The sequence below is a fragment of the Leuciscus leuciscus genome (genome assembly GCF_965113295.1).
Source record: "Leuciscus leuciscus genome assembly, chromosome: 19".
Taxonomy (NCBI): Eukaryota; Metazoa; Chordata; class Actinopteri; order Cypriniformes; family Leuciscidae; genus Leuciscus; species Leuciscus leuciscus.
In genome coordinates, this window is record NC_138743.1 from 18,234,386 (window position 1) to 18,260,420 (window position 26,035).

General features: G+C 38.1%; 3 protein-coding genes across 4 annotated transcripts in view; 1 reads left to right on the forward strand and 2 right to left on the reverse strand.

The window, feature by feature from the left end:
* Nucleotides 1-122: 122 nt before the first annotated feature.
* On the reverse strand, nucleotides 123-7,125 carry fsaf1 (40S small subunit processome assembly factor 1). The gene is made up of 7 exons (XM_082148694.1): nucleotides 6,948-7,125; nucleotides 6,203-6,450; nucleotides 3,954-4,016; nucleotides 2,892-2,987; nucleotides 1,994-2,080; nucleotides 1,839-1,876; nucleotides 123-1,384 (listed from the first exon to the last, which is right to left on the reverse strand). The coding sequence occupies exons 1-7, from the start codon at nucleotides 7,033-7,035 to the stop codon at nucleotides 1,246-1,248; spliced, it is 759 nt and encodes a 252-aa protein (XP_082004820.1). The 5' UTR covers nucleotides 7,036-7,125; the 3' UTR covers nucleotides 123-1,245.
* A 2,386-nt stretch (nucleotides 7,126-9,511) lies between these two features.
* Nucleotides 9,512-26,035, forward strand: part of gnpat (glyceronephosphate O-acyltransferase) — a 33,197-nt gene continuing 16,673 nt past the window's right edge. Inside the window, exons 1-7 of the mRNA XM_082146691.1 lie at nucleotides 9,512-9,854; nucleotides 10,668-10,859; nucleotides 12,475-12,651; nucleotides 13,582-13,711; nucleotides 19,567-19,694; nucleotides 21,843-21,918; nucleotides 22,418-22,569. Of these exons, the coding sequence (XP_082002817.1) occupies nucleotides 9,825-9,854; nucleotides 10,668-10,859; nucleotides 12,475-12,651; nucleotides 13,582-13,711; nucleotides 19,567-19,694; nucleotides 21,843-21,918; nucleotides 22,418-22,569 (885 nt within the window). The 5' untranslated portion in view covers nucleotides 9,512-9,824. The remainder of the gene's footprint in view (nucleotides 9,855-10,667; nucleotides 10,860-12,474; nucleotides 12,652-13,581; nucleotides 13,712-19,566; nucleotides 19,695-21,842; nucleotides 21,919-22,417; nucleotides 22,570-26,035) is intronic.
* On the reverse strand, nucleotides 14,959-18,873 carry LOC309481688 (zona pellucida sperm-binding protein 3-like). Of its 2 annotated transcripts, XM_082146716.1 has the most exons (8): nucleotides 17,228-18,873; nucleotides 17,028-17,146; nucleotides 16,845-16,948; nucleotides 16,597-16,774; nucleotides 16,407-16,524; nucleotides 16,253-16,335; nucleotides 16,070-16,161; nucleotides 15,021-15,995 (listed from the first exon to the last, which is right to left on the reverse strand). In XM_082146716.1, exons 1-8 carry the CDS (start codon nucleotides 17,744-17,746, stop codon nucleotides 15,943-15,945), a joined length of 1,266 nt encoding a protein of 421 aa, XP_082002842.1. In that variant the 5' UTR covers nucleotides 17,747-18,873; the 3' UTR covers nucleotides 15,021-15,942. The 2 variants fall into 2 exon arrangements, with proteins under 2 accessions (XP_082002841.1, XP_082002842.1); XM_082146715.1 differs by having other exon boundaries at nucleotides 14,959-15,995; nucleotides 16,407-16,774.

The following is a 26,035-nucleotide window of genomic DNA, read 5'->3' on the forward strand; positions in this document are numbered from 1 at the left end:
TTGCCAGCCACCCACTACCAGAATTTTTTATAATTTTCACAAAAGTTTCATGGCCCCCTTAATATTTTGTTGTAGTAATATCTAAACATGCAACATATCAAAAGAAATAACAGACCCTCTGCTTTTAAACAAAAATCCGTTTTATTCTAGCTTCATGCATTCTTTTTGATCAACACTTGAATGTGGGTAAGTTTCATAAAAAAGGCTAAATTTTGAGCAAAACGCTGAGAAAATCACGTTTTTGTCGAGGACTATATCTGGATCGGATTAAGAACGATGATCAAACGAGTAGATCGAGTCCATCAACACCCCCAAAGCTTCAGTCCTACAGCTTCAGTCCTACAGCTTGACATTAATGGGTCTATCTATGTCCTAAGTCCTATGGGTTGACATTTCATTCAGTAGCTTTAGACAGTTTTGATTTATATGCCGTTTAATGTTGATGACCGCGTTATTTTACATATGCATCTGCATATATAGACCTTATGTAGCCCCGCCCCTTTTCAGGGCTGCGCTCATTGTCTTTTGACTTCCGGTCTGTATTTTCACAGCGATTTTGCGTGTTTATTAATGAACGGCTTGTTTTAAAATCTTCTCGGTCGACTGACATTTATTAAGACATCTACTTTAAACATTACAATCCTCATGATAACTTTCGTTAACTTTACATTAAGTAAGTCCACTTCAAAAGCGAATTACTCCTGGACAGCAATGCCATAGAAATATACAGAGCGACCGCAAAAACGGAAGTTAAAAGACAATATTCTAAAGATGGTGATATTGCTCAATATGATATCACTTGTTTCTGCTTCTTCGCCTGTGTTTTGATCAGGAGATTCAATACTCTTTCAGACGTTGTGTAATAGCGCCCCCTACCGTATAACAGTGAAAACAAGGAAAGTTGAACATTTTTGTCAATGGCAGGGAAAGAGTTAACATGTTGCCAAGGTATTCTGGATGGTTTGGGTCCATAGATAAGGCTCACATCCCAAAAATTGTCTAATCATGTAGAAATGTAAAAGTACACCTCAAAAAGCTGCATAAGTAGTGCCATTTATGTTCTTCGCACAAACAGTGAAGGATGAGTTACACAAAAGTGAAGAGAGACCAGAAAATAAACAAGAACATGTAAATCTGTGCGTATAATGACTGAGGTAAGGTAAGGCACATTTCAATTCCAGTTCAGTCAAAGTGTGATATTCCATACAAATATAAATGCTCTTGCATTTCAAAGGTTTTCTGTTGCTAATCATCAGCTGTTACTTTTTTGACTTTAACTTTATATTTCTGAATGTCTTTGGAGCTCAAGACCAGCATTCCATTTTTGAAGCGTCCGACTTGTCCACCGAGCTCTCCGCTAGAGGAGGATTTACTTCTCTCAGTCCTGGGAAGTCAAAAAGAAAAGAAAAAAATGAACAACACTAATCTTGACACAGTTACCAGTGCTCTGCAAAAGTTTGTGGGGAAAATCCAGTCACTTATATAGGAATTGTCTAATTTTTGAGTTTTACAAGGTGGCGAAAAAGTTCCCCACGCGGATCCATGTTGGTGACGCAAATTCGCCGCATTGACCAACAGAAAGATGCTTGGTTTTAAAGTGACTTTGGTGCTTCATACATAACTACACTATAGAAATGTTTTGCCTGCAAAATGTTGCTAATGTGCACCACAGTCTTGGGTTGTCTAGTTCTTTTGACACTGGCTTGGCTTCACGGCCTTAAGCCTGTGCTAATACAATCAAGTATAAACAAACTAGAACCAATATAACTTAAATGACAACTCTCAAAGAACAACAAATGAAACTTCTTACAGTCATTGTGCTCAAAACAAACACAAACCTTGGTTGTCCTTCTTTCCTTCTTTTGTTCTGCGATTCCTGTCAAAAGACCCACAGAAGGAAAGTTAGCAGAACGATTGTACACGCTGCAGAAGAAGTCAAGTGTTTTAAAAAGTAATCATATAACAATCATTCAAATAGAAATTTTTAACGTACGGATTTTGCTTCCTCTTTCTCTTTCATCTTCCGTTCTTTTATGTTTTGTTGATACACTTTGTAGTTAACATACTGCCTTTTAGGGGGCTATAGGAGAAAAAAAAAAACAGTTTACACCAAAAATTTATTCATTTACTCACCCTCATGTTGTTCCAAACCTGTATGAATTTCTTTCTTCTGTTGAACACAAAATAATATATTTTGAAGAATAACAAACAGTTAATGGACAACATAGTATGGGGGGGGGGGGGGGGGGGGGGGGAATACTATGGAAGTCAATGGGGTCCATCAACTCTATGAACAAACATTCTTCAAAATATCTTCTTTTGTGTTCAACAGAAGAAAGAAACTCATACAGGTTTGGAACAACATGAGGGTGAGCGGAAAAGTCTTAGGAAATAAAAAGTTTTTGCACCATATTTAAAGGTCTGAAAAACATTGAGTTGGAGCCTTCGTCCTCCAAAAAGAGTAATGTGATCGCGGTTGGGGTCCACCTGAGTTGATGTCATTCTCCAACGTTGCTTTTTCAACGATGTATGACTCACATTAACAGGGGAATATCTGATCTGTCCGCTTACATGGCAGACGCAAATACAAGTATCCCATTCATATAAGATTTATTTCCACATTTGAATGAGGCCTGAAACCGATCGGAGAATATCGTAATCCATGTGCTCTTTTCCTGCTTACACATTTGTGGGTTATATCTGATTGTTGCCACATTTCAGGAAAAAAATAAATAATCAGAATTGGGTCACTTGTAATGTAAAAGCGGCCTAAGGTTCTCTGTGAGATTCTGTTGGCCTGCTATAGCACCCCTTGTGGCAATGCAGACACAAAGCAGATAAAAGGGCTTAAAGTATGTTTCAGGCCTGATTATTGGATGTGTTGAACTCACTCTGGCTCCCAGCATGATGGCTCTGTCCTGCTCAAAGACCCTCTGCTGCTGCCTCTCGTACCCTGACAGTCCAAACCTGTGAACCTCAAGCCGGGTCTGTGGACGACACGCATGACACAAGTTCATGGGACATTGAAGAAATAACTGGCTCATCATACTGCAAATGAGAAGCTACTGACTTGGAGCCATATACAGAATATCACTCTGTACACAGAGAACAAATAGTTTAAAAACTTTTCAGTATCGAATGAGTTCTATCTATCTATCTATCTATACATCTATCTATACATCTATCTATACATCTATCTATACATCTATCTATCCTACATTTCACTAACTCTTTTCACACAATTTTGAAAATTGTGTTGTGTGTTATATAGGGCCTAATGAAAAGACATTTAGTAAAGTTTGAAGTGCAAAATATTGTAAATAAAATGTGTAAATACTATGATGTGCGTCTCATCGGGTAACCAAAAGTTCTACACACTTTCAGACTTCAAGCCCACTAGAACACTTGGGCCAAATACAGGAAATACGTCATGCAAGTAGACAAGTGGTCAAGTGAAAAGACCACAAATGTGGGTATTGGGACAGACCCATTGACTTCAGTGAAATGCCAAAGAGACTGCATTGTCTGTGCAAGATTCATGAAGGAAATTTTCATTTGAAGCATCTTACTCAGCAAGATAATTAGGTTGCCTATTTTTTAGTACCATGATGCCTTGAAGTCGTGATGAAACGAACATAGCTACAGATATTTTCTTCCATATTGTGACAACCAAGTGAAATAAAAAAGACGTTATTATCAAGAAATGGCGGACACTTGGTTCAATCCATCCAGTCGATTGTAAGAAAGGGGCGGGGTTTAAGCGGACTAAATGATTGGAGGAGTCCGGTATCGTCACCAAGTCAAAATATATGCATGGATGAGTTGTTCACATTAAGATCAACAACATATGCACTTCAAAATATATATTGGGTGAATTTTTCCTTTCATGCTAATTTTTAAATGCTGACTACATAACCATCTCACTAAGTTGAGAAAAATAGCAATAATCTCACCTTTTCTATCGTTAGTTTCTCATCTGGGACTTTTTTCTTCTTTTCTTTGACATCAGGAGGAGCCTGAGGATAAACATGGATGAAAACAGATAAGAAGTGAACGCAGTTGCAGTCAGCTGCTACTTTTTGTAGAGTTCATTCACTCTTTCATGCACAAGACTTTGAATTCCTAAAGACTTTGAATTCCCATGAGCACTAGACATGGATTTACCCAGAAGATCAAGGTTCGACAGCAGTTAGCCCCTGCTGGAAGATGTCGTAACTTATGGAAGCTAGTTTCCGCCAGAGAATAAAAAAAATTATAATAAATAAAAAAGGTACTTGTAACTCATAATTGCAAGCTTATATAAACTTGTGATCAAGTTTACATCTCGCAATTCTGTTTTATTTGTTTCTGCCACGGAATGAATGAGAAGATACAAAAGTAATTGTGATCTCGTAATTCTACGTTTTTTTTTTATATATATAAAACTTAATTAAATATATATATATATATATATATATATATATATATATATATATATATATATATATATATATATATATATATATGTGTGTGTGTGTGTGTGTGTGTGTGTGTTTGTGTATATATATACATATAAAATGGGACACATTTTTCACTAGGGCTCTTAACAATGTGACTTAGGTTGTGTATAAAAAGACAAAAGGGAATTTTGAATGTTTTTTTTTTGCTTAAATGCCTAAAATAAGGTTTGGTGAACACACAATATTCTCGTTTCACATTTTATTCTATGTCAAAATATGTCAGTAATTCCCCCTTGTGATTTTTGAAAGCTTTTACTTGTCTTGTAAAAGACAGTTGCTAACAAGTGGCTAAAGGCTAAATGGGACTACAGAGGTTGTTGGGGACATTAAACTTCTTCACGCCGAACAGATAAACTTGAAAAACCTTGTGGCATTTTTCATTGCACTTTTGCAAACTATTATTACTCAAACTTTCAGGGAAAGTATTTTGTAAATAAAGTTGTTGGAAACTTAATTGAGTTGGTGATAATGTTAAAGACATGTGACTGTGGCGTAGTTCGTTTATAGCCTACGTATTAGCTTTTTCCTTTAGGTGATTGTATTTAGGCTTAAAAATTCATACACGTTGTGTTCATTTGTGAAGATAATCTTGATTAACCAAAGTGTAAAAGCCATAAACTTTTGATGGTCACAGAGCTCCTTTTCAGCAATAATCCAAAAGCCAATGGACAAAATCCTATTGGCATTTTATCAAGGGAAAAAGAGTAATGCAAATGCTGCCTTCACAATCACATGCTATCGGAATTATCATAAAAACGACTTTCCTCGTTTAAAATCGGACATGAATGGCCTCTCAAGTCGTATTTACCACTGTGAAGCTTAGGAATCATTTTGATCCCCAAGTTCCTGAGTTGGGCAGGCCATAAATGATTGCCTCTGTTCTGTGACTGGCAATGTTTATTAGTTTTTTTCACGCCAGCTACATCGCCTTGTCTTGTCATTAAAGTAGTGCATATTATTTACACATATATGAATAATCATTTGAAGCAAATTCTATGTTTTATACACAGTGAAAACAGCCTGAATTTGACCAAAATGCCAAAATCGTCAACAGGATAACTATTGATAGCGTGGTGAATGTTTTTATGATTGTCAATGAATGTAATTTTGGCTTTAATAAGATTTTCCCAATAAATACACTAGAATAAACCCAGTATCCTGGATACTGGGTTTATTCTAGTGTATTTATTGGGAAAATCTTATTAAAGCCAAAATTTTGGCTTTGGCTTCGCATTCTAGTGCTTTATTTTTGGAAAGAACAGGAATAATGGAGGACCTCCATTATTCCTGTTCTTTCCAAAAATAAAGCACTAGAATGCGAAGAGCTTGTAATTATAACTTCAGAAGTGGGAAGTAGGAATTTTCTGGTATCTTGTGAAGGAAGGATGATAACTTCTAACACTATGGCTGCATCCGATATCACATTCGTCCCTACTATAGGGAAAAACAGTATGTGACTAAGGAAGTATGTCTGAATTCACAGTGCTCATAAAAGAGTAGGGAAAAAGATGACCTGCTACTTCCAGGATTTCTGAATGGCAGTGAAGCTGCATAATTGACACTGGTAGGTCACGTTATAATGACAACACGTCCAGATTACATTCAATATATCTAGAATATAGAGTCATCAGTCGGATGGCATTTAGGGCTCAGGTGAAGCACAGATGCAGATCATGTAGCTTACTTCTTCATGCTCCTCTTACCTTCTTCACTAGTTCAACAGCCTTTGATAATTTGTTCTTCCTCCGAGGATCAACAAATGTAACAACCTCCACATTAGATTGTTTAGCTCCAGATGGTAAACTTTCACATACTGTTGAGTTCGTCATGGGCTGCTCTGAGTCCGTGTCATGTTTGACAGTATCCGTGTTTTCCTCCGCATGTTTCTCATCTTTAGCAAAGTTCTTCTTCCTTTTCTGAGACTTCATCAATCGTTTGTGTTGTCCATCACCTAAACATGAAAAATTACATCAAATACAATAACCAGTATTTAGAAACTTAATATACTGTCGTTTGCATACTTTGATTGTATGACTATATTATGCAGTGTGTAATACCGTATCCCACAATGCAATGCATTTCTAAACTAGTTGGAATTAATAACAATGAACCGTCAATTTCTGTAAATTCTTTACACAAAATATAAAGGTCTCTTTTTTTTTTTTTGCCTCACGGCCTGAAGGCAATATAGGCTACTGTTAGTTTTACTATTGTTTGAAATGTTTATCGTTGGATAGATACTAAGAACTGTTTCAGCACATTTTTGGGATATACTGTGTGCATACGTACATACATTGAATGCACTAGTATTAAATGTAAATGTAAACACATTACTACACAGCATAGGGTGAAGTATACAATTTTGGCAGTATTAATGGTGTTAATCAGAATCTGCTGTAAATGTGTTAAGTTAGTATGTTAGCCTGTTATTAAAACATTCACTATTACCGAAATCATACAACTTGTCCAGAACTTGGTCGAGGAAAAAACGATCATCATCCACCTCTCCGCCGTGTTGATCTCTTGCTAAGCTCATTTTTATGCAAAATAAACACGTTTTTAACAGAACGACTTGCTTTCGTGTGTTTCACGTGTGTGCATCATCTTCTTCTTCTTCTTTCCAATTTTACGGCGGTTGGCATCCAGCTTTTTGGTGCATTACCGCCCCCCTCTGCTCCGGAATATGGATCAGATAATAGATCTTATAATACAACTTTGTCCATTCTCTTTCCTACACTTACATAACACTCATTCCCCTCAAATAAACACTCACACACAAAACACACTTTAATGATCAATTAAATCCTATTGAAAAGTCCCGCCTCCCTTAAAAATAACATCAATATTCTACTCTGAGTCCCATTTACTGCGCTTAATAACCCTTTTAATGTAATCTCCTGCACCCCAATCTGCCTCAACTTATTCTTCATTACCTGCCTCTGCATTTCATATCTCTTACAACTCATAATTATATGCTCCACTGACTCCTCTTCTCGACAACCCTCACACAACCCTGTCTGGTGCTTCCCTATCAACTTTAGTGTTTTATTCAGTGAACAGTGTCCCAACCTCAACCTCGTCATCACAGCCTCTTCTTTCCTATTCCCACTTCCCACCCTATCCCCTTTAACATTTCTCTGAATTTGGTATAAATGCCTCCCTTTCTCCTCTCTATCCCACTTCTCTTGCCATCTTTTATTTATTTTCTCCCAAATTATGCTTTTAACCTCTGCTTTACTAACATTAACCTGTACTTCTACATTCTCTTTTGTTAGCGCCCTTTTAGCCAGCCTATCTGCCATCTCATTACCTGTAATGCCAACATGTGCTGGCACCCACATAAATTTAACCTGACATCCCATATGACTTAACCTTGTGTTTAATTGAAGTACTTCATACAGGATATCTTGCCGAGCTTTTGAATGGAATGACCTTAAACTTGCCAAGACTGATAAAGAATCAGAACATATTAAAACCTTTTCCTGTCTTACCTTTTCCACCCATTGTAAAGCAATTAAAATTGCCATCATCTCTACTGTATATACCCCTAAATTATTAGATGTTTTTTTACAAATTTCTACTTCTTTCCCTGGAATTGCCACCCCAAACCCTGTTTCTTCTGTCTCTGGTTTTTTAGCACCATCTGTATAAATCTGCATAAATTCACTATAGTTCCCACTTACTCTATTGTTAAATATTCTTTTCAGATTAACTTCTTCCTTTTCTTTCCTTTTCTCCTCATGCACATACCAGTCTACCTCAGGCCATGTCATCTTCCAAGGGGCAATCTCTGGAAAAACTACCGTAGGACTTATTCTAAGATTAAATACTTCTAACTCTTTAGCTACATTATTTCCAATTCGACCAAAGTTTTCCTTTAACTTTCTTCCATTTTCCCAGCAATCCTGCAATACTGCTTTTGTAGGATGCGAGTCATTATGGCCCTGCAATCCAGCCCAGTAATTCGCCATCAGTTGAATCCTTCTTAATTCCAGTGGCATTTCTCCCATTTCCACTTGTATGGCAGGTACTGAAGAAGTTTTAAAAGCACCACAGCAAATTCTTAAAGCTTGATTCTGAATAACCTCCAACCTCATTAAAAGCGACTTAGCTGCAGACCCAACCACTATACTACCATAATCTAACACTGATCTTATCAGAGCCACATATATACTTTTAAGCGATGAACGACTGGCACCCCACTCTCTTCCTGTCAAACATCTCATCACATTAATGACTTTCTTGCACTTATCTTCCATTTTCTTTATATGTTCTGCAAATGTCAACCTTGCATCTAAAATCACTCCCAAAAACTTAATGGAATTTGTGTGTGCATCATACTCGCGAAATGTCCTTCTATGCTTTCCGTCAATCCGTTCTTCGTCCCGGAAGTACCACAATCTGAATTTTGACACCGCCCATTAGAAGGAGGAAAATCTAACAGCTGTCGAAATGAAAACCGCAGTTTTCCTCCAGGAGGCGCGTTGAGGTTCAGAGAGACAAACTTCCATTCAACCGCATTGTAATCTCAACCGCATTGTAATCTCTCGGCGGACAGTTGTACGATACGAAGCATACTCTTTAAAATCTATTAATTTAAGAAAATTGCTTCATGTAATAAAAATTCGTGCAGATTGTTTAAATAAAGAGATTAAATGAAAACAGCAATCTAGTAATCACAAACGTCAGTGATTGGCCGATCCGGATGGCGCTGGGAAAAGTAAACGGTACCACGTGTTATCATACCATTATACAGCGAAATGTTACAGGTGTGAGATATTTCATCCGTTTAGCAAATTTCAGCCATAATTAATTACCAAATCTATCGATCTCTAAAAGCTCGCCCTCCAAAAACTGACCAGTTAACCGTAATCCAGCAAACTCAAACTCACAAAATGATTGACAGGTAGAAGTCGTTCCTGATTGGCTGAATCCGGCAGTTTAGCCAATCAGCTTTCGATTCGTTTTTGTTTCTGTTTACATCGAGGTGTTATTAGGACACCTCAGTAAAGTATGTGGCGTAATAGGGAAATATCACGAATGGCATTAAACAACTAGCTTAGAGCAGCAAAAATTATAATAATTATAATAATTATAAATAAAATTATTATTTTGACCAATCCCAATCTGTCAGTCGTTCCGCCAAACCCCGCCCACCCGGTAACTGCTGTTTCATACTCGCTTGTCATTCCAGCTGTTTGTTCTTGTATTTCTATGACAGGAATGAGGAGTTTCTGTGACACGAGCGATCAACCTTGATACAAACTTTCTCACACAGAACTCATTTGATCTACTACACTCATGCTTTGATAGATAGGCTACTGAATGGAAATGGCGTCTAGAATATTGTATTCGGTAAGTGTTTTAGAGCATTTTTTTTTCTTTGCATGCTTCCTGACAAAGTAGTAACGTTACATGCTTGCAACACTTGCAGTGTGAATCTTATCATAAGGCTTCCTGTAATGTTTTCCTTAAAGGATACTTTAAGTTCGTCCAGTGCATTGGTTTTTAAAATGATAGCCCTATACTAAAAGAAAATGCGGGATTTTATTAATTATAACATTAATAATTATATGTATATTTTAAGCTAAAGATATTCTAATCTATTCATTTTCATATTCATATCTATTCATATGTCCATTCATTGTTTACAAATAAATTGACATATCTATTAATTCATTACTAATAAACTGTATTTTAGAAAGTCATTAAAGCAATGAAATAACACACATGATTAAAAAGGAATTTTGTACAAATCCAAATTATCTCATGAATTATAATTTATTTTCATATAAATTATGAACAGTTTCGGACAGATTACTGATATGCACACTCTGGGCATTCTGAAAATTAAATAATATGTGCAATTTGAATTGAGTTATTTTTAGTTTACAGTTATAGTTTACAGTTAATTTGAACAAACATATATTAATTAATTGAAAGCATTTAAGCATAAGAAAATCAAAAGGTTTTGAAGAACATGAGAATACATTGGTAGTAAATTCATCTCTATGATTCCTGCATAGACCCTGTACAAGGACCTTGAAATTGTATTCTTCATTTTTTTTTAATGTAATTGTAATAAAAAAAAAAAAAAGCCCTTAAACTTTATATAAATGATCACCATCATCTTATCACTAAAAAAACATGTTTTCTGTCTCCATACAGTCTAGGCAGCGGATGCTGAAGAAGCGGGATGATTTTGAAGACGTCCTGGAGGAGAGGCGGCGTTCCAGTGATCTGAGATACGCACTGAAATGTTACACTCCCTCACTTTATAAAGGACTAGTGCCCTGCAAAGCCAGCATGCTGAAAACCATAGTCCTGCAGTCGGACCACCTGCAGTATGTCATTAAACAGGTACAGAGCACCACCATTCCCTCAATGCCATATTTTCATGCAATAACTTACTTATGCTTTTAAAGAGGACCTATTCTGCCCTTTTACAAAATCTTGGTTTTATTATTGGGGTCTAGTTGAATAGGTTTTCATAATCCATTTATTTGCTTTTTGAGCATGGACACATAAAATAAAATTTTCAATTTAAACTGTCATAAATCTTAAATGCTTTGGAGAACAAAGACGACCCTTGGCAGATTACTGATGAAGTGAAAAAAAGTTTTAAAAAGGGAACTTTTTTTTTTTTTTTTTACAATAATTGTTATGAAAAATGCACAAAAATGTAATGTTAAATTTTAAATGAAATATATATTTTCCAAAACATATGTTACTCTAGCCTGGTTAAAACCAGACCATTCTCAGTAGTAACTGAGTTATGGTCTGGCAAAGCTTCATTAATAACTAATTTCCAAAGGGGCGTCACCAACGGATGTCGCTCAAATTTATTTGGATAGACCTAAAACCAGTCAGAGCGATCGTCATCGTGTAAAGCTGTGTCCCAATTCGCCTAAGTTACACTACGCCATAAAAGTATGTACTCTTTTTTTTGAAGAAAAGGTATTTACTTTTGAATGTGTAGCAAAAAAGTAGGCAAGCTTTGGGGTATACTACTTCGTCATCTTTATCAGACGGATCTGTCGCGTGCATCCTGTCACGTAAACTGCCCTGTCAATCATCTTGGCACAGTTAAAATCCTCTATTAAATCTAATTTCATTTCCTACCGTTTCGGAGAGAAATGTAGTAGCACGTTCATCTGCCAGTGGGTCTTTCATGGAGACTGTCCTCATGTGTTTGCAATTTTAATATAATAATGCATTTAAAAGTTGCTGCGCTTCACCAACGGACGTCGCTCAAATACCTCTGGGCACAATTGGATAGACCTAAAACCAATCAGAGCGATCGTCATCGTGTAAAGCCCGCCCCAACGTTTCTGATCGGTGTGTCGAACGAGCTGCATCCAAAATTGAGGTTGATGTCTCAAAAAATTAGCTTTCAGTAAGACTTTGTCTGTACGCAGTACCAAACGTTCCCACCAGATTAAATTCGTCATTTTTGACTGTGAACAATACAAGTGTGACTATATTTTTTTAGGACCATTTAACCTTTTTATGATTGTTTTTGTGTCAACACAGCAAGTGCCAAAACCTTTACAATTTTCGTACCATTCGGATGAAGTAAAAAATGTAAATAAAAAATCGATAAAAAATGACCAAATAGCACCAGAGGGTTAAATATATGCACATTTTAATCTATATATTTTGGCTTGCCAAAAATCAGTGCCGTATTTGAGTGCACATGCGCCTAAATGCGAAAGGGAACCCTGGAGTATGACGTATAAGGGAACCCGCGATGAATCAAATATCAAGTAAAGCAAAATGACTGGGACCAGAAACAGTAAAGTAGTCAGTGCCATGTTCATTACAGCAGCATCTCAAAGATCTCGAATAGATTAATTAGCAGAAGTCATTTTCTTCCACCTGCGCGGGACGTCATTAACGACAGTCCTGTATCGTTGAACCAATGTTTAAAAATACAGATCAATCGATTCTAATGGCTACTGATTTGTGTGTGTAGGTTTCATCAGAATCAGGAGACAGTAGTGAGTGTGTGACGGAGGAAGCGTCTCTGATTCTGGATGAGATGGCTCACCGACTTCAGCTCAGCACCGTACGTTTCTTCGCCTTCACGCTCAGCAAAGCCTTCAAGAGACTCTTCCGCAGCGTGTGTGTCAATGAGGAGGGAATCCAGAGAGTGAGTGACTCTTTACTGTCCCCAACACACATGTGTGAAACATTCCTGCTGAAACACCTGGCTTATACACTGTCAGCTGACTACTAGAGTCAGTAATGTTACTGAAACATGTTCTAATCGAAATCATCAGCGTAAATGCTTAAAGGTTACAGGGATTTAGAGGGGCTTAAATTCTTTATGACACTCTCATTAGTATGATGATCTCTTATTTGTCTGTTTAAATGTGCTTATTATCATATAGGTCAGTTTAGCTGATGGCTTCCTTCACAGGGTATTATATAAATATCACAGTTCAGAAGTTTGGAACTTTTCTTTCTTTCAAGAAGTCTCTTATGTTTGCCATGTCTGCATTTATTTGATTAAAAATACTTTATTAGACTTTTAAATACTGTTTTATATTTGAATATAAATTTTAAAATAAAATGTATTCCTGTGATCAAAGCTGTATTTTCAGCATCATTACTTCAGTCTTCAGTGTCACATGATCCTACAGAAATCCATTTAATATGCTGATTTGATGCTCTTATTATTATCACAGTTGAAAACAATTGTTCTGCTTGATGTTTTTGTGGAAACAACTTTTACTTTTTTTCAAGATTCTTTGAAATAGAAATCTTTTTTATAATAAACTATTATTGTTATTAAAATATATAATCTTGTGAATGGTAGTGTATCACAATTTCCACAAAAGTGTTATACAATTTTCAACATTAATAAGAATAATAATAAATATTTCTTGAGCGGCCAATCAGTATATTAGACAAATAAATGTACACAAATAAATGACATTGATCAAATAAATGCAGCCTTGTTAAGCATTTCATAAAAAAAAAAAAATTAAAAAAATAAAGATGTCCTGCTATTTGTTTTAATGAATACACCATGTAAATAGTGATTTGTCATGTTTTTGATGAGATTTTCTCTCTCCAGCTCCAGCAGGCTGTACAGGAGCACCCGGTGGTTCTTCTGCCCAGCCACCGTAGTTACATGGACTTCCTGATGATGTCATACTTACTCTACATGTACGACCTCCCCCTGCCTGTGATTGCAGCTGGAATGGGTGGGTGTGAACAGGATAGTCATCAAAATTGCAATGATGCAATTAATTGTATCCTTCAAATCCATGTTGAACATAACACAGGGTTCCAGACTGCGACCAAAATGGTCGCATATGTGACCATTTTTTGAGAATGTGCGAGTTAAAATTTTATGTGGTCGCATTTGTGCGAGTGCATGGTCGTTAAATTCACGCATGAATATTCCTGCATTGAACTTGTTTTAGCGCCCGCCAAAGTGATTTTTGTCCCGCCAAAGTCTTATTTGATCGGTGAGTAATGTAGATAAACTGCTGCGCGTGACAGGGCGCATGTTTGAGAGAGAGAGAGAGAGACACAGAGAGAGACACAGAGAGAGAGAGACACAGAGACAGAGAGACACAGAGACACGGTCTCGCGCGCGCGCACTCTCTCTCTTCGGAGTCAGGTGAAAGTGTAAACAAGACTTCACCGTCTCCAAACTAAGCGCTGTCTTGCTCTCTCTCCCTCGTACATATTAATCAAAATAAATCGACACGGTGGTAAAAGGTCGAAAGACCAAAGTTTCATGTGGAGCATTCAGAGTTTTTATTTCTTTTTTATTTTATTACCGCTGGGTGTGAATTGTGCTAAATAAGTTGCCTTATCTTCTCTGAAAAGCGTTCCGGACATTCAACTGACATAAAACAACACTTTAATTAAACGAAAAAACTATCCAGTGATAAAATGTTTTCTGTGTTGACACAAATCTTGGATGTCCATGTCCGAACTGCTGGGATAATCACACAACGCGTCCAATTCGCGAACTAATGACTCCTTTGAACCGATTAATTTTAATGAATGGTTAAAAAAAACTGATCTTTCCAACTCAGGAGACGTCTGAATCAGTGTATAAACTAATCAGTAACACAAGGTTTTATAATTGTATAATTTACAGTAAGGTTCTATTTATTACATAAATTACATAAAAAGTAAAAAAAAATTATAATAAAAAATAAAACCACTTCTTTTTTTAAAAAGCTGACATATGACTACATTTTTCCACACAGTGCTATCAAGAATCGATAAGAGAATCGTTAAAGAATCGGATCGATCATCAGAGGCATTATTATTGATAAAATCTTATCAATTCCCATCCCTATGTGAAGATAGTAAAATAATCAAACATTAAAGAACATGTTTTTTTAATAGTTATTTTTGAGAGTTAAAAGATTAAAACATTTTGCTAACATGAGGTCTTGTCACTGTCAGTCTTTTTACATCAGTGCAAAACTAAGGTATGCAGATTAAGACCACTATTCATCAGCATGCATTGATTAATTCCATGGCATGAAAAAAAAGAAAAAAAAAAAGAAAGTGCGACCAAAGCATATGCTGGTGCGACCAACTGAGAAAGTTGGTAGCACCAGTGCAACCAGTGGAAAGGTTAGTCTGGAGCCCTGAAACAGTATCTTAGAGAGGAGTTTGATGTCACACCGCGGCATTGTACCAGTCTGAAAACTATATTTAATCTAGCTGTTATATGAATACAAGTAGAGACACTTTCCAAAATTTAGACCTGCTCTTTTTTTTTTTTTAAACCTGATTTGGTCAAAAAGATCTTACCACAAAATGTTGGTCTTATGCCAGCCTCTTAAAAGTAGTCCACACCTATTTGATTTGCTTGAGATGAGTTTGGATTCAACAGTTGTTTTAATCCCACAAGTTTTCTTGTTCTCTCTGGGAGTTGAGGGGTGACCTTGTCTAAACAGTTTCAGGTTGACGATGTTTAATTTCCTTTAGAAAAAAAGCAAAGAATGCTAGCTGGAACGTCTAAACATTTGAAATTCGTCACGTCCGACAAGTAAATGAGTTTGAGTAACATACACTGTACTTCTCACTTGCACAGTCACAATTGTAAACCACTTATATTTGGAATTCATTTCCTACACAGAAGGCATCACTCGTGCATAAATCAACCACAGATTACTTCTGTCCCAAGTGCTGTGCACGGTTGGGTCTCCTTCCCAAACATATGTAAAAGGTAGGGCAAGCAGGCTTTTGACTTAAAGTATTGCTTACAACTGCGTGTACACACCAGTTCCTTGTCATTGAAAATGATTGCGTTCCTGCACTTGGCACACTGAAAAGTCTGGGAAAAATTAACAATAGTAAAGCAATTTTCTGGTGGTCCAAAATGCCTTTACAATACAAAAAGACGAGTCATGTCACTAATATATAAATACTTTTATTGGCACTTCTTGCCATTCACAAGACATCAGTTAGCAATCACAATGGGACCGATGGTTGCTTTCCCTTCTGATACCAGGCCTGAAAAAGACGGCAGACTAGATGAGAAATTGAAAGTCCTTCTGCAAGAGCAATACCAAGACTTCATACATTACCTGAATCAGGTAGTTCTCGTCCTTTTCTGCCGGAACCACATGTGGAGTCACAGCACATGCACACTTGGTCATTGTCATCTACAGAAGTCCATCTATAGACAGGAAAGGAAACTGGTTACCATTTAACAACTGGAAACCATTTAACAACTCAAATCATTAGAGGTCGCAAATGGTATGCAATACCCATTATTGAAGGAGCAAGCCTTGTTCTCTGGACTTGTCGGGGTTGAGGCCATGACAGCCTTTAGAGCACAGGTGATGTACACCTAAAGAAGAAGACAGTTAAACATGACCAGTAAGAGAACTCACCCACAGAACTACAGCCCAAAATGCATACCAAGCCACTATCAGCTTCCAGGAACCTAAAAGTCTCCAACTGAAACTGCAGCTCGTCATTCTGAACCCTGCGCATGAATCTGGAAGTGGAGCCTGTGAGCTTTCCATCAACCAGGCACCTGGAGAGGGAGAGGGATATCACTTTAGGCACTATTTTCAAATGGGAGTTTAAGGAGAAATTCCCTACTAACCCATAGTTCTCAATAAAGGAATATCTTGGAGAAGAGTTCACATCAGGGACTGCAGTAGCCACACAGTCTCCCACAAAGATACGCAGAGGGACGTGGTTGTACTGCTTCACAGAAGCTTCAAGGTTCAGGAACTGCCCTAGGAAGTACTGATTGGATGGCCTCTCAAACATCCAGTCATCTGAAATGAAACTCATGTTGGCAACATTCCCTAGCCACTTCTGAAATTCTAACATTGCATACAGTATTACCAGTCATGAGCTTCAAGGAAAACACCAGAACTTCCTCTCCAACTTTTGTAGCTGCAAAAGGAACCCAGCTGGGCATCAGCACATTGTTGCTTACATTTTGCAACCTAGTGGAAGCAATAAAACAAGATTAAGAATGTAATCTTTGGCAAAATTGCTTTGACAAGTTTATTAATTTTTTTTTACCTTGAATAGTGACACTCAATCCCAACAGCTGCTGAATTAGACCTTACAATTGGAGTTCCTACTAAAGCCTCAGGAGTGTAGAGGAGGGTGAAGGTGTAAACGAGCTCATCATTAGTCATCTGAAAGCAGCACAAGTAGCAGGTTACTGGACAGACCTGGCTTTTGCAATTTCTAGGGTTAACCCATTAGCAGCCACTTACCATCAGAGAGCTGCCACATGACTGGAGCTCATATTCAAAAATAAGGACTTGAGCTTCTGGATCCTCCCCTACAGCTGCACAGCCTCCTAAAGTGAGGAATGAAGGATTCACCAGCTGACCAGTCCCAAATAAGTCCTTCTTAACCTCCACATGCACAAAGTTCTCCCCACATTGTGCTGCAATACTCGCAGTAGCTGTAGGTACACGCAGTTCAAAAGGCACATCTGGCTGTGGGGGTTCTTCTGGCAATACTGGAAAACGCCACGTCAAAGGCACAACAGGACCCTGCATTAGTTGTTTGGACTGAGTATTTGCAGGCTCTTGAAGTTTCCATGGATCAGCCTCAACAGAGTTCACTGCAGGCCTTGAAGGCCTAAAAGAGGTTGATACCTGTGGGCCTTGGAGAGCTTGCTGAGACACTAAATCTGGTGGCTGTTGCAATCCTGACCACTGTGCAAAACACAAGTCAATTGCTGTAAGCAGCAACAATCCAGAAAAACTGAAAACCACCAATCCCATTGCTGAAAAACTTCTGAATCCTCCAGAATACCTGTTGGGCTTCTGTTGTGCCCTTTTCAAGGGCAGGAAATTAAAGAGACTCCACCCCTTTTGACAAGCTTGATGATTTTCCAGACTTGTTTAATTAAAAGCATTGTACACTCCAAAAGAGTACAACCTAGATCCAGGTGGCTCACTTGTTTTGTAAACTGTCCATTGAACGTCAAGCAGTGAACCAACACAGTAGAAAAATGGTTTCCCCTGGTTTCACAGACAAGGCTTAAGGCAGGCATACACTGTGCGATTTCAGCAAGGTTACCAACTCACACTGTACGAGTAGATCGCTTAAAAACCTTAAGTCATGTAATGTTGTTGCTTGAATGCTGAAAAAAGAAAACAACTTTATTCTTGTTGTATTGTCAGACAGATGATACGATTTTGATGTAATGAAAGTGGAGACATATATTTTCTTGCATATAGTAAATCTGAATGGAAATGTAATTTTATTGATAATTTTTTTTTAATTATTGAAAAGAGAATTATTGTAGGCTAGAATCTTGGTTCGATCCATCAGTTGTCATTCGACAGATCTGAATGCGAGCTTTCAGTCCATTGTCAAGTCAAGTCACCTTTATTTATATAGTGCTTTTTGCAATAGAGATTGTTTCAGCTTTACAGTGATAACAGGAAAATAATGAAACAAAGTTTGTTTCTGCTTTACAGCAGATCTAGAAGAAAATAGCGTCATAGTCCAGCTTAAGTAAGTTCAATGATGGTTAATTTTTGTTGTAAAAAAGTTATCAATTTAGTTTGTTTATACATACAGCCGCTCTTGAGAAAACAGTATTATCTTTGAATTTGCTTACTTTATCTCTATAGTCATCTCATTTTTGCAGCTGTGGCTCAGATTCATAAACTGAATACAAGCCCTTAACTATGGCAGTTTAGGTTTATATACGTATATATATATTACACGGCTCTGTGAAATACTTGATTCTGATTGCTCAATAGCGCCATCCAGCGGTAAATTATTCCCAGATAACAACCGCTGAAAACAGAAACACAGGCTCATCCGGGTCACTGAAGTCACCAGCGCTATAGCCTACGCCTGCTAGGATGGGGTTTTCTTCGTGGAAATTTTGCGTTTGGTGAGCTAATAAAATATTAAAACTCAGTCGAATCAATATTTTGTGTATAGTTATTTAATTATGCCATCCAGTATCGTGGACTCACTCTCTCGTTTCATACAAGCGCAGCTGCTGCTGTTTTGTGACTATTGTTTTGTACACTGTTGGATTATGAGATACAAAAAGGTACGATTTTAAAACAGTTTAATCTGAAAAACATATATTTTATCCCCATAATTATTCATGTGGCGAAATGCTGTGTAATAAGTGATATGAATGACTGTATACCGTATCTCTTAAATGTAGAGCCGTGAGCCGTGTAATAAATATATATATATATACTATGGTAAAATCATGGTATTTTTGTAGTACTGTAAACACAATGTTAAATTAAAATGTAAATAAAATTGTAACATGGTTGCACAGATTTTTTTATAAGAATGCAAACAGATTTCTTTTTTTTTAAGTTAAAAGTTATAATATATTACTTATATTACTTATAATGAATACATTTTTTATTAAAAATAACTTAACTTAATAATTAAAAACTGAAATATGCTATTTGCATTCTTCTATAAAAAGTTATTTAATATTTTCATCTAACATGGTTTTTACAGTAAAATTATTATTGTTGATTTCTGTTGAACTGTTGATTTCATATTACAATATATTTGTTACATGTAGTGTTTACTAATGTCATGATGTTTCCTGCAGATTTTATGAGCATGAAGTTTATTGGTGAGATGCTGCGTATGTCGGGAGCGTTTTTCATCCGTCGGTCGTTTGGAGGAGATAAACTTTACTGGGCTGTGTTTTCTGAGTATGTGAAGACCATGCTGAGGGTAAGACCCTTCATCCAAACAACTGAACAAATGAGCAAATCAGGGAATTAGACTGTCCTTAATATATAGGATGAAATATATGCTTCATATTGTAGTGGATTTAAGGCTTTTAACTTGGCCTGCTCGATTATGGCAAAAATCATAATCATGATTATTTTGGTCAATATTGTAATCAAGATTATTTAACACGATTATGAGTGGGCCATATGTCCAAAACCTTATATGAGTAATTTATTTAATGATAGCAATATTTATCAAGTGTATATGCTGGAAATGTACATTTTATACAACAGTGTAATTTTAACAATTCTCGATTCCAATTTGGCATACCACAGCAGTTGTTAACTAATGTAAGTAAAAAAAAAGTCCTCAAAAGTTATTGAAATAATTAAACAGTCAGAAAAGTTTTTTATGCAAGTCTATGTGTATTCAGCTAACAGCCTAGTACAGAAATTGAATAATAAAATGTAAAATAAAACACAGCATAGTCTTCACTACTTAAACTTGCTTTGGTTCTGATTAAAGCTACAAAAGTTATTCAGTCAAGTGCAGTGAGTAATTTTTTTGTGTGTGTCTTTTGTTGTTTGATTGAAATTAGACTGCAGCAGAAATATTAGGCTGCTGTCTCTTTAAGAACGAATGCTCGTATCTAATATACTGATACACATTAAATTTTCTCTAAACTGTTTGCATTCACTTAAGACATAAACGACTGGGTTTGAGTGATAGCTTGCCAAGCCGGTCATTTTGACTTATTTTTTTTAAATAAGTTTTGACTGCACCCGAAGCTTAAAGTTCACTTAGCGTGTCTGTGCTTTTTTAATAACTTTTTAATATCAAGCACGTATGAAAGTTGCATTACATTACTTTACTAATTTGGTCGAAATTTGGACTTTTAAGGAGGAGAAAAAGTGCACCTCTGCAGTTGGGCACAATAATTGTTTTATTGGAAGCCGAAATCTAAACTCAAATTTGATTAATCACACAGCCCTACTTTTCACACTGCTCTTAACCCTCTTATAAAAATGTAACTGGAAGGGCATTTTACCTTTGATCAAGATGCAGTTCAAACAGGTTGAAACTGTTAGTAGGTTTGGAACTGACTATTTAAAGGGATAGTACACCCAAAAATAATCCCATTATTTACTCACCCTCAAGCAATCCTAGGTGTATATGACTTTCTTCTTTCAACCAAACACAATCTGAGTTATATTAAAAAATAACCTGTCTCTTCCAAGCTTTATAATGGGAGTGAATACAGCCTCAGGTTTAGAAGTCCAAAAAAGTGCATCCATCCATCATAAAAGTGCTCCATACGGCTCCAGGGGTTTAATAAAGGCCTTCAGAAGCAAAGCAATGGGTTTTTGTAATAAAAATATCCATATTTATAACTTCATAAACTATAATCACTGGCTTCCGGTAACGGCCGTACACGAGTCTAGTTCTGGCGGAAGAGTGACCTCTGACCCTCAACTAAAGCCTTTATTAAAGGTGCTCTAAGTGGTGTTGGGTGACGTCACTTCTTGTTGACGTTTAAAGTATTGTCAAACAAATCGGAGGCTAGCTAGATCCTCCCTCCTCCTCATCCGGTGCGCACTAACACCCCAAACCCCACCCCAAATCCTTCTTGTCAGTTATTGGCTGGAACAGTTTGTTATGTTTCATGGTGCGGGTTAGCCCAGTTTGTTTTTCTTGCCGTTTGTGGAGCCTGGGGTGTCTACAGAGACCGCGTTTTTTTACAGGGTGTTCAGGGGACAGGCAGCTAGCGGATGGTGAGGAGATGTTTGCTGTATGTGGCAAAAAAAAAATGTTGGCCTAAAAAACGCGTGACATCGCTTAGCGCACCTTTAACCCCCTGGAGCCGTATGGATTACTTTTATGATGGATGTATGCACTTTTTTTGGCTTCAAAATCTCAGGCTCTATTCACTCTATTCACAAGCTTGAAAGAGACAGGATATTTTTTGATATAACTCTGATTGTCTTTGGCTCAAAGTCATATACTCCTAGGATGGCTTGAGGGTGAGTAAATAATGGGAACATTTTCAGTCTTGGGTGAAATAACCCTTTAATGTATATACTTCCATTCTTGACAGTTGAAAATATACATTGTTGAAAATTATTAACCTGTTATTTGTTGTTTATTCAGAATGGTTATGCCCCAGTTGAGTTCTTCTTGGAAGGAACTAGAAGCAGGACGTGCAAATCTCTTACACCAAAGACGGGTAATTATACATCGATTATCAATTTGTAACATTTTTATACAATTTCAAAAACAGGCTGTGCTGCTGTGACATATTTTTGTGCGTTTCATTTTGATAAAAGCTCTTTGCTGACTTCTGCATGTATTGTGCAGCGTCAAGGCTTTTCCCCACTTTTCTGCCTTTTTTATTGCTGCACAAATAAATTCAAGGTGACAGGAAACATTTTTTGGGGTCTGCATTGCTTTTTCACAGAAAGTGAGATGCCAGCTAAATGAAATTTCACAGGATTTTCTCAATTGAATCATAGTCCCAGAATGAAATGGCGCCCCTGACTAATTTATGGCACAAAGGTTCAAAACGACAGCTTGAAACCTGGAGAGCCCGACGGTGGCAGCTCATCAATCAAACCGAACAAAAGCAAATTTAGATGAATGAGAGAAACAAAATGGTCCACCTCTTTTGGGCACCGTTTTGTGTCAGCTTCATCTCCCACACTCTTTCATTTCTTCTTCTCCCTCAGGGTTGTTGAATATTGTGATGGAGCCTTTTTTTAAAGGAGAGCTATTTGACGTGAACCTGGTTCCTGTCAGCATCAGCTACGAGAGAATTCTGGAAGAATCTCTGTACGCCCGTGAGCTGCTTGGCGTCCCGAAGCCCAAAGAGTCGACCTCGGTATGCATGGCCTTCTTCTACGCATTCCATCATTATTTTTTAGCCGACATACTGTATATGAACAAAATATATACAGCAAGAAATATTCTCTTAATCAGTGTCTTGATTTCCAGTAAGAAAAAAAACAACAACAAACATTCAACAACAACACATACATCATTGTTCAAAAGTTTGGGATCGGTTAAGACTTGTAAGGGGTTTTACAGTCAAAGACCCAGAACCAGATATGATGAATGAAGACCCGGAGTCAGAATTATAATAAATTGAAGATTTTCTTTACTGAAGATAGTTTGCAGTTTCATCAGCAGAAGTCAGCTTCAAGACTCACACAGGAGTTCGTAGGCCGCCCCGCTTACAGTTACACAGATCACAGCAGTTATACCCTTCACCAAGGTCTAAGCTACATCCTTGCTTCAGGGTGCAGTTTCTGATTGGCTAAGAAATAGATAAACATAGTAATTTTCCACACACATGGAAGCATATCTCCAACGATTATGCAGCTGACACTCGGACCCTGAAGTTAGGCACGTCGTGACCTTCCAGGTTTCAGATTTGGGTTGCTGGGTGCCAGCCTGTTCCGAACAACAACTCAGTCAATCTCCGATAATGCCAGTGGTACCTTAAACTGTAACCAAAAAGACTAACACACACACTGACACAACTTTTCCAAGGTTGGATTTGGCCAGGCTCTAACTATAAGCAGGAGAGTCCTCTCAAAACATCAAGATAATGCGTTCTTTCTCTCAAGGAGATCTACACTTTAGTCTGACTGGAAAGTAAGGCTTTAACAAAGAAATGGTTCCTTAAACTATTGGCTTCAGTGACCCCTGAGACCATTGCTGTCAGAGTGCCCTAGAAAAACGTCTCAGGTTACGACTGTAACCTATGTTCCCTGAGAACAGGGAATGAGACACTGCATCAGAGCGCTATGGGGAACGCCTTCTCGTGAACCGGTGTCTGAAACGCTTCACAACATCACAGCAATCCTAGTGGCCGGCGACAGCCTGTGCAACCTGGAAGTATAAAAGGGGAGCCTGGAGAACATGTCAACAACTTATCGTCTGAGGGGACTGTTCAGCAGGCATCCCCGAGGCATGTTCTCTCGTTCCCTGTTCTCAGAACGATCTACCCACGCCGCCATGCTGAGGGGAGTGCATGCCAAATCATGACTGTGACAAAAAACATCAGTTTCACGGCAGTTTCACTGACATGCCAAAAACACTTTCCCTTCGGGTCACATACAAGCTGTCAGTGACAGTATTCCCTACGGCCACTGCCCAGGCTTCATGCTAAGCAAGGAAGTAACTTTGTGCTTTCACACAAAGGACTTGACCCAGAGCCAGTTCAAGGGCATGGAGACCACAGCCCGACTTTTAAAGGGTGGTTCCTTTAAGGGAATATGGCCAGGTGGCCCAAAGGAGTCCTGTCCAGTCACTTTCTGTGTGGGACGTGAAGTCAACCCCACATGCCACCAGCGAGGCTGACTTGGTCTTCTTTAATGACCTAGTCTTGCCAACAACCTGTCTGTTTCCTAAACAGAGTTGCCTCACTTGTGGAGGCATCCGATAGAGAGGACTGCACATAGTGGCAGTGATCGCTCACAGACCGGCATCCTGGAGAGTAGAACTCAGCATAGCGCTTTCTAACCCTTGCGAACGAGGGGAGTAACTTTACTCGATCCTGGATCTATACAGTGCTTCAGAGCCCTGTGGAGGATGGGCACTCTGAAAGGGACCCTAATCAGGGGAGCGCCTCCAGCTCTAGGGCTGATCTAACAGGTAGGCCTCGTGAGAGTCCTTCGACCTGCCGACCAGACTTAGGGAGCCAAGTATTCCTACAGAACGATCCTCAGATAGATTCTGGAACACTATACTCATAACCTGATAAGTATTGGCCAGGCTCTTGGCCAGGTTTTGCCCTTGCAATGCTAAGCATCCAACTCGTTGGGGAGCAGCCTTCAAGGAGGCCTGTCAAGGCCTAACTACTTGATAGAGGGATTGTTAGCAGAGCTAGTCACAGAGGTCAGGTGCTCTCACAGACATGTATGTGGGCCTGGTTATACTTATTTCACATTGCCAACAGGCAGTGTACTCCGCAAAAGTGCTGTCGACCCTTAAAGCAAGGGGAGTACAATCTTACGCTACCGGATTATCGAGGAGGCCTACAGTAAGGCCTACAGCTTCAACTTTCACGGACGTCAGCCCGGGCATTGCTTTGTTCCTTAAACAGAGTCTCTAACACTATTTGCCTCACTAGTGGAGGCATCCGATATGGAGGACTGCAGATAGTGGCAGTAAGCACTCACAGGCCGGATCATAGAGACGGGCATCCTGGAGAGTAGAACTCAGCATAGCGCTTCCTTACCCTTGCAAACGAGGGGAGTGACTCTACTCGATCCTGGATCTACACAGTACTTCAGAGCCCTATGGAGGCTGGGTACTCTGAAAGGGACTCTAATTAGGGGAGCGCCTCCAGCTCTAAGGTTTACATTGCCAACAGGCAGTGTACTCAGCAGAAGTACTTTCAACCCTTTAACCCTCTGAGGTCGGAAAACGCGCCCCCGCGTTTTGCTGGATTTTCTTCACATTGTAGTACAATAAACTTAAATTACTCCGTCATTTATGGTTATACAGAAAAAAGAAATATAAAAAAAGAATCTGTGATATTTCTACTTTTGTATGTGTCCACTTACAATCGAATCAAAACATTGTGCTTTTGTAAAATAAAGAAAATAAACAGGGTGTGCGTTCTGCCTCTCCGTCGCGGTGAACTTTTTTTTCTTGAGCACGTCTATAAACTGAAACAAAACTCAGCGAATACTTCTCACACATTTATGAGCCATATACCTTTATACACATTTAAGTGTGTACTTTTAAATGATCGGATTCAAACTGAAAACAAATATTCTCTGTTTAAGTAATTTGTATAAAACCAACAGGATGTCCAGTATCTCAAACGCTTGCTAATTACTTTTAATTCGGCCACGCCCACTCGCGCAAAAGAGATTCACATGCAAATCTCCACATGGAACGCGAACGCCCTCGTTACCTCAAACACAAAACACCAAAACACTTCACAAGTCTCTGCTTTTCGTCGAGTTTGGAAGACGCGCTGTGAGCTTACATTGGATTTACATCAGAAGAAGAAGAACGCGATTTGAAGACAAGAAAGATGTAAGGTAAGAAATTCTTACTTATTAGTTTATGGTATTGTTGCATAAACTTCACATTGCAGTTGAACTGTTGCTAGATATATGGTGAATATTATACTATTTAGACCCGTGTTTACTGTTAAATACTGTTTGTGGATATCTGCTCAAACATAGATATGTATAACCATAATGTTTAATATTTTGGAGCGCGATGGCGTTTGAATGTATCATATTTTGGAGCGCGCTGTGGGTTTGAATGTATCATATTTTGGAGCGCGATTGCGTTTGAAAGGAAAAATGCACCAAACATTAGGC

Bases quoted from the DNA above. Each gene is read 5' to 3' on its own strand.
- fsaf1 (XM_082148694.1), bottom strand. From the start codon at position 7,035: ATGAGCTTAGCAAGAGATCAACACGGCGGAGAGGTGGATGATGATCGT. The intron at 6,451-6,947 runs GTAATAGTGAAT...TTTCATGTTTAG, and splicing joins GGACAAGTTGTATGATTTCG to GTGATGGACAACACAAACGA. The intron at 1,877-1,993 runs GTACGTTAAAAA...GTCTTTTGACAG, and splicing joins AGAAAGAGGAAGCAAAATCC to GAATCGCAGAACAAAAGAAG.
- LOC309481688 (XM_082146715.1), bottom strand. From the start codon at position 17,746: ATGGGATTGGTGGTTTTCAGTTTTTCTGGATTGTTGCTGCTTACAGCA. The intron at 17,147-17,227 runs GTAAGTGGCTGC...TGCTGCTTTCAG, and splicing joins CATGTGGCAGCTCTCTGATG to ATGACTAATGATGAGCTCGT. The intron at 16,336-16,406 runs GTATGCATTTTG...CTTCTTCTTTAG, and splicing joins TGGAAGCTGATAGTGGCTTG to GTGTACATCACCTGTGCTCT.